This window comes from Hemiscyllium ocellatum, chromosome 21 (assembly GCF_020745735.1).
Source record: "Hemiscyllium ocellatum isolate sHemOce1 chromosome 21, sHemOce1.pat.X.cur, whole genome shotgun sequence".
In the NCBI taxonomy this organism is placed as follows: domain Eukaryota; kingdom Metazoa; phylum Chordata; class Chondrichthyes; order Orectolobiformes; family Hemiscylliidae; genus Hemiscyllium; species Hemiscyllium ocellatum.
The window spans coordinates 26,513,578-26,522,067 of record NC_083421.1 but is presented as its reverse complement, the minus strand read 5'-3'; the positions used below and the strand labels follow the sequence as shown (position 1 = coordinate 26,522,067).

General features: G+C 44.0%; 1 protein-coding gene across 1 annotated transcript in view; it reads right to left on the bottom strand.

Annotated features, from left to right (window-relative positions):
• Positions 1–320: 320 nt before the first annotated feature.
• The window catches only part of LOC132825643 (uncharacterized), an 86,314-nt gene continuing 78,144 nt past the window's right edge, over positions 321–8,490 (bottom strand). The window contains exons 9-10 of the mRNA XM_060841015.1: positions 5,354–6,061; positions 321–564 (exon numbers count right to left, since the gene is read on the bottom strand). Coding sequence (XP_060696998.1) covers positions 321–564; positions 5,354–6,061 — 952 coding nt within the window. The remainder of the gene's footprint in view (positions 565–5,353; positions 6,062–8,490) is intronic.

Sequence of the window (8,490 nt, the reverse complement as noted above, 5' to 3'; positions counted from 1 at the left end):
GTAAGAGCAGCATCAATCCCATTTATATTGACTGCAAAACTGCTCATGGCAACCATCGTCATATTAAGTAGCTACTATTCTACATTCGTGCTCTACATTGTCTACTTAAGACAACTGAGCCCACCGTTACATACAGAGCCAAGGCCTCTGTTCAGCAGCATTTGTACAAAAATCGAGGACACCAAGTAAAAAAAGACCCTTTCTGCACCTTATTCTGCTGCACTTTATATCAACATTTGCTAATACAACTACATGAAATAAATGCCCGTGGATTGAGAAAGCAGTTCAGTGGCACAAAATTATTTCTGAAAATGTTAGAGTCAACATCGGTATTTTTGTTGTGTAACAGCTTTGGACATTACGTCGCTATCACGCTGCTTATGGATGCCTTTCCGATTCCCTTTGCTCAAGGTTTGGTAAGTTTTCGGTGTTTTGCCTGGGGTCTGTTCCTTATAAATTCCTGGTTGAGTTCTGGTCCTCCTGAGCCGTTCAGCTAGTTCCGAAACATCTCTGATTGAAGATGAAGCAATTGGCTGGTTCATCCGAGCAGGAGAGTAGAGACACCTGTACCCAGAGCAATAACAGAGTAATTAAACTGAATACTTAGCCTCAGTACCCACTTCTTACAATCAAAGTGTCAGTAATATTCAAATTAAATATTTCCGTGCTGTCCGACTCTATAACTCGAAACCACATAGTCCAGTTGTGTCCTCAGGAACTTTACGGTACTGAAGGAGACCATTCAACACATTGTACCTGCATTGGCTCTTCGGTTGAGTTAATCAATTAGTCCCACTCCCCTACTCGTATCCCAAAGCCCTACATATCTTTCTTTGTCACGTATGTTTCCAATTCCCTTTTAAAGAATTCAAACTCCTTCCTTTCATCAGGTGCTTTCCAGTGCACAAGAAATCAGTGTTTAAAAATTGCCTCTCTTTTCTCACTCTTTTGTTGTCAATTATCTTAAAGTTGTGTCTCCTGGCTATCACTGGAAACTGTTTTTCCTTTAACTTGATCAAATCTCTTCTCTGCTCTCAGGTGAAAACCATTAGCTTCCCCAGCCCCTCAACAAAACTAAAGACACTTCAATTCCTTTTGTTTCAAAGTGGGTCTTGAAGCCAATTCCCTGTACTGTGACATTTCACATGAAAAATGTCAGAAAATGATGCCCAAATGAATAAATCAAAATAAAATTAGGGAAGGTCAGAATTGCACAATGGACACAAGCAACAGTTCCAATGCAATCGTTCCTCAGACCTACTTCTCCTGTTGTCTACATTGGTCGGATGGTTTGAAATTTGGCATCCTTGCATCTGTCCTGAGGAGTGCAAAATGAAAAGATTCAGCAACGCGTCTCTCTTTTCCAGACTGCAGTAAATAAACGTGGGTTTATTCTTATTGTGCAAAGGCCATACAAAACTGAGGGTTCAGGGCTGAGAGATTTCAAAAATGAAGAAAATTAGAAAGGGGGGAGTATGGGAATGTTCCAAAATACCAGGAGAAGAATGCAAAGGACATGCTTGAGTAGAATAGATTCCCTCCAGTGTGGAAACAGGTCCTTCAGCCCAACCAATCCACACTGACCCTCTGAAGAGTAACCCACCCAGACCCATTTCCCTCTGACTAATGCACCTAACACAAGCGGCAATTTACCATGGCCAATTCACCTTTGGACTGTGGGAGGAAACCGGAGCACCCGGAGGAAAGCCAAGCAGGCACGGGGAGAATGTGCAAACTCCACACAGACAGTCACCCAAGGTTGGAATTGAACCCGGGTCCCTGGCGCAGTGAGGCAGCAGTGCTAACCACTGAGCCACCACAGGATGAAGGGCTTTTGCCCGAAACGTCGAGTTTCCCGCTCCTCAGCTGCTGCCTGAACTGCTGTGCTTTTCCAGCAGTACTCTAATCTAGAAACAGGATTTACAACTCTTGCAGCAGCAAGGGAGGGTGCCGGGTGTGAAGGGTGGGTTGGTGGGGGGGCGTGGACCTAGCAAGGGAGTCACGGAGGGAATTGTCTCTGCAGAATGCAGGTGGGGGTGGGAAGGGAAATATGTCTCTGGTGGTAGGCTCTGATCATAGGTGGCAGAAACGATGGAGGATAATGCACTGCATCTGGAGATTAGTGAGGTAGAAGGTGAGGACGGAGGGGAGGTGTGATATCATTTTTGCAGTTGGAGGGGTGGGGTTCAAGGGTGGAGGTGTGGGACGTGGAGGAGATGTGCTGGAGGGCACCATTGATCATGTGAGGGGGGAAATTGCAGTCCTTGAAATAGGAGGCCATCTGGGATGTCCTAGAGTGGAATTGGTCCTCCTGGGAGCAGACACGGTGGTTGTAAAGGATTTGGGAGTAAGGGATAGTGTTTTACAGAGGGGAAATGGAAGGAGGTGTAGTCCAGGTAGCTGCAGGAGTCAGTGGGTTCGAAATAGTTGTCCATGTTGAATTGGTCACCAGAGATGGAGAGAGGTAATTTACCATGGCCTTTCCACCTAAGCAACACATTTCTGGACTGTGGGTAGGAATCAGAGCACCTGGAGGAAAGCCATGCAAACACGGGAAGAATCTGCAAACTCCACACAGACAGTTGCCCAGGGTGGAATTGAACCTGGGTTCCTGGCGCTATCCACTAAGCCACCCAAAATGACTCTATTCATTTTGAAATAAAGGCCAGCTCTATGTTTGTGCAGAATCTGTCTGCAAGTTTGGCAACATTCATATAAAAAAAACCTAACAACTGGTTGATATCCAGAGAAAAAAAAGACTTTGCATGACTCGATTAAATTCAAATGCTTAAAATAAAAACATCCCATTGGAGGTTGAGATGCTGGTCAACTTTTAACAATGGAGATGCTACCAGAAGTATGCAACAAAATGATTCCCATGTTTCTGTGCAGCAAAGAGCAAATAATGACTAGGGATTTAAATTACAACCTGCTGGAAAGGGAACAAATACTCCCAACGCTTGTTGATGGAAAGTTGTCAAATGTGAAACTACTGCTTGATTAAGCTCTAATTTACTTTTCCTTAAGCCAACTAAGCAATTAATTTGACAATGATGCATATCGCCTGTCAATTGGAATGGCACAGCTTTTTTTTCTCTCTATCTCCATGTTCACGTTGAGACTTTCCCACAATCCCTGCTTCACATCTCCCAAATGTCAACTTAGCAAAAAGCTCAGCAAACCTCCCCATGGTATTAATCACAAACTGCTGTGTTCCTCGTGTGGGAACCCCACAACAACATCATGCATTTATGGAGCTTCTCCAATATAGAGTCATAGAGACGTACAGCAGGGAAATAGACCCTTCGGTCCAACTCATCCATGCTGACCAGATATCTGAAATTAATCTTGACCCATTTGCCAGCATTTGATCCATATCCCTCTAAACCCTTCCTATCCATATACCCATGTGGGTGCTGCTTAAATGCTGTAATTGTACCAGCCTCCACCACCATCTCTGGCATCTCATTCCATACATGCACCACCCTCTGCATGAAAATGTTGCCCCTTAGGTCTCTTTTATATCTTTCCCATCTCACTTTATACCTACCCCATTAATGTTCTGGATTTCCCAACCCCAGGGAAAAGACTTTGTCTATTTACCCTGCCCATGCCTCTCATGATTTTATAAACCTCTATAACTTCACCCTTCAGCCTCTGATGCTTCAGGGAAAATAGACCCCAGCCTATACAACCTCTCCCTATAACTCAAATCCTCCAACCCTGGCAACATCCTTGTAAATCTTTTCTGAATTATTTCAAGGTTCAAAACATTCTTCTTATAGCAGGGGACCAGAACTGAATGTAGGATTCCAAAAGTGGCCTAACCAATGTCCTGTACAGCTGCAATATAACCTCCCAATTCCTATAATTAATGCACTGGCCAATAAATGAAAGCATACCAAATGCCTTCTTCACTATCCTAGCTACCTATGAGTCCACTTTCAAGGAGCTATGAACCTGCACTCCAAGGTCTCCTTGTTCAGCAACACTCCCCAGGACCTTCCCATGTAGTGTATAAGTCCTGCCTTGATTTGCCTTTTAAAAATGCAGCACCTTATGTTTATCTAAATTAAACTCCATCTGCCACACTTCAGCCCATTGGCCCATCTGATCAAGATCCCATTATACATTGAGGTAACATTCTTCACTGTCCACTACACCTCAAGCTTTACTAACTATACTCCTATATTCACATTTAAATCATTTATATAATTGACAAAAAACAGTAGATCCAGCACGGATCCTTGTGGTACACCACTGGTCACAGGCCTCCAGTCCAAAAGCCAGTCTCCACCACCACCCTCTGTCTACTTCCTTTAAGCCAATTTTGTATCCAAATGGCTAGCTCTCCCTGGATTCCATGAGATATAACCTTGCGGAATACATATGATTAAATGCCCCAAGGCAATCCACAAGAGCATTCTCAAGCAATATTTGGCACCAAGTTATATAAGGAGATAGTAGGCCAGAAAAATTTAAGAAACACATTCCAAAGCATAGGCCTAATTGGCTCCAGGACCTGTAACCAATAGTATAAATATTGACGATATGCAATCAAGTGGATCTTTCAGCAGGTAGGAGGTTGGAAAGAAGTTATAGAGAATCAGGAAAAGTAAATCCATGGAAAAACTTTAAACCAAGATTGTGAACTTTAAAACGGAAGCGTTACCTGACTGACAGGAAATGAAGATTAAGGAGCAGAGAGATTAGATTACAGTGTGGAAACAGGCCCTTCGGCCCAACAAGTCCATACCGACCCTCTGAAGAGCAACCCACCCAGACCTACATTTACCCCTTCAACTAACACTGTGGGCAATTTAGCATGGCCAATTCACCTAATCTGCACACCTTTGGACTGTGGGAGGAAACCAGAGCACCTGGAGGAAACCCACGCAGACACGGGGAGAAATGTGCAAACTCCACACAGACAGTTGCCTGAGGCGGGAATTGAACCTAGGTCTCTGGCCTAGGTGCTAACCACTGTGTCACCCACAGGTTGGAAGGGTTGGAAGATCGGAAGAGGAACTTGGCGTGATTTAAGGTATGGTCAGCAGAATCCTGGATGAGTTTACTGAAGGCAAAACTGGGAGCCTGACCAGGAGAGCACAGGAACAGTCAGGGAGAAGAAATACCATGGATGATGGAGCTGAGGTGGTGAAGTCGTGTGGAAAACAGGTGGTGTTACAAATATGTGTCAATTTGCTGATGGGGCCGATATACAAGCAAGACATTCTCCTTCAAAGATTTTCCTCTCTTTAAACAAAACTAATGCAGGAAAGACCAATACAATCCAATTGCCTATTGAGTTAACCCATTTCAATATGGATTGGTGCAACAAATGGCAACATACCTGGTTGTATTTTCATACTCGTCCTTGGCCGTCTTCTTCATGACGGGCTTGCTCTCACATTTCCCTTCACTGGTGATGGCACTGACAGTACAGGTATACTCAGTGTTTGCAGTCAGACGCCTTGCAGTGAAGGAACGGTCTGGACCCAGGTACACCACTCTTCCATTCATACACAGCTCAAAGTTGAAGAGGCGCCCGAGGGACACCTCAGGCATGTCCCAGGTGATGAACATCTCATTCCTTCCCAAGACATTAAGTGTCAGCTTGCTGGGAGCATGGTCACCAGGATCAGCCGTGCTCGCTGAGAGACAGGACTTGGCCCCTTTCCCTTTGCTCGTGCAGGCACACACGTGGAAGACGTAGGATTTAGACGGCGTGAGGCCACTGACTATGCAGCTGCGTTCCGATGTTGTTTCGATCACAGTATCACCTTTATATACCATGTAACATTTTATGACACCATTGGGCTCAGCGGGTGGGTTCCACGCCAGCTTCAGCTGGGTTGGAGTGCAGCCGATCACCCGGAAATCAAATGGGCAGCTTGGCACTGACTCTTCAACGGTCACTGTGGTGACATCACTGTAGAGACCATCATCTCCCTCGGTGGAGACATGGAGTCTGAAAGCATACTCTTTGCACAGTTTGACCTCTGCTAGAACATAACTGCAGTCAGGGCCCTTGTAGAGTAGTTTATCACCATCAAACAAACTGAAAAAGAACAAAAGGACACACAGGTTTAGACCAACTTTAACTTGATATCCACCTTCTAAGACTATATCAGAATATATGCACTCCACATCTTATATCCCATTAACAACAGTGGCTATACATTTAGACAATGGTGCTGAGTATCTTTGGAAAGTTTTATGCTTTCTCTGATGCCTCCATGCAACTAGGAAAGACTCAAGATCCACCAGTGATAGTTTGATCTTTAGTTCAAGTAGTGAGCTACTGGGGTCTTAGGCTTGGCCTCAGCATGTCTAGAGTAAATAATTTTGTGATTGTCAGTGCTCCAAGTTCCCGAACTTTTGTCTTCCCGTGTGCCACCTTTACCTCACCCACCAAAATGGCCTTTTATTGCCAAGGATTTCCTGCCAGAAGGGACAATAAAACAGAACTCAGAACAGCATCACACATCGACGTGAGTGCAGTCTACAGTTCCATCTCCCTACTTAACACACTGGATTGCAAATAAGGTGTAAAGCATTTGGATGGGGCACAACATGAACACTTGCAGCTTTAAGCCCTCTGCAGGTATAGTCAACAATTTCAACTTTGAGAAACTGAATCGAGTGATGATACCCTCTCTACTACACATTGAGAAACAGCTGGGAGTTTCTCCCGCTAAATACTGCCTACTTTTATTTTCACTCCATTTACACTTGAATTATAATTGAAAATTTAACAAGTATAGATGCTAATTATCCGGCTTTCAGTTTCAAGGTAAAATAACTTTGTAAATTGCCATTGGTTTTCATTTTAAAAAAACAAGCAACTTAACTGCAATCCTTCCCAATTTCGGTTCAGGACAAAAGCAAATTTCCAGGCAGATTTTCCGCTCAATCCACCTACACATTGTCATAGACACCCAGGCATGCTCCCCCGACACACAAATATTTAACAAATATCCCTAAAACTGAGAAGAGAGCTGTGAATATTCATCATTATTTCACAGAGCGATCTTGGAGTTCAGATTCACAGTTGTTTAAAAGTGGAGTCACAGGTAGACAGGGCAGTAAAGGCAGCTTTTGGCACGCTGGTCTTCACTAGTCAGAGCATAGGGTACAGAAGTTGGGAAGTTATGTTGCAGTTATATAAGGTGAGGCCTCACTTGGAGTACTGTGTTCAGTTTTGGTCACTTTGTTATAGAAAGGATGTTATTAAACTGGAAAGAGTTTACAAGGTGGTTGCCAGGATTCAATGGTCTGATTTATAGGGAGAGGTTGGACAGGCTAGGACTTTTTTCTTTAGTGTGTTATAGACTGAGGGGGTACCTTATAGAGGTGTATAAAATCATCAGAGGCATGGACAGGGTGAATGCACTCAGTCTTGTTCCCAGGGTTGGGGTATCAAGAACGAGAGGGCACCAGAGGGGAAAGACAAAAGGGAACCTGAGGGGCAATGCTTATACACAGAGGGTGGTAAGGATATAGAATGAGCTGCCAGCAAAAGTGGTTGAGGCAGGTACATTAACAATATTTAAAAGGCATTTGGACAAATACATGGAAAGGAAAGGATTAGGAGGATATGGGCCAAGTGCAGGGAAACGGGTTTAGTGTGGTCGGACATTTTGGTTGGCATGGACCAGTTTGGGCCAAAGGGCCTGTCTCCATGACTCTGAAGTTATTAAACAGTATATAATTTTGTGAGCAAATGACATGGAGGTGATCATAACATAACACCTTTGGGTAGATTTCAATGACATTCCATTTTATGTATAGATCTACACAGCTTCATACTTGCTCTGACATATCCTGAAGAAGGGCTTATGCCCGAAATGTCGATTCTCCTGTTCCTTGGATGCTGCCTGACCTGCTGCGCATTTCCAGCAACACATTTTCAGCTTTGATCTCCAGCATCTGCAGTCCTCACTTTCTCCTCGAAGATTTTAACCTACTGCGAATCCTCTTGCAAGGATGCCTTCCTTGAAGAAGCTCTCTTCCTCCCTCTTCAAGGATTTCAGTGAGTCCCTCTCTCACTGCACACCCCAGGTCATCTCCTCTGCAATTCCTGAAGAAGGGCTTATGCCCGAAACGTCGATTCTCCTGGTCCTTGGATGCTGCCTGACCTGCTGCGCATTTCCAGCAACACATTTTCAGCTCTGACATATACTATGATAACAATATTTTTGACACAGTTAAGCATCCCATGTTGTTTCACAGAACCAACACAATTCAAAGAGCCATGTAAGTAGTATTTAGGTCACGTAACAAAAAGCATGGTCAAAAATCTAGGTTTTAATGAGTGTCTGAAAGAATGAAAGCAAGTTTGAGAGCTATAGCAAGTATATTGCAGAGTTCAGGGGCTAGGCAACTGAAGGCATGATCATACATGACAAAACAATTAAATTTGGAGATGCTCAAGTTGCTAGAATCAAGTCAAGTTGCCATAGTCTCACCATACCATAGGGCTGCTCT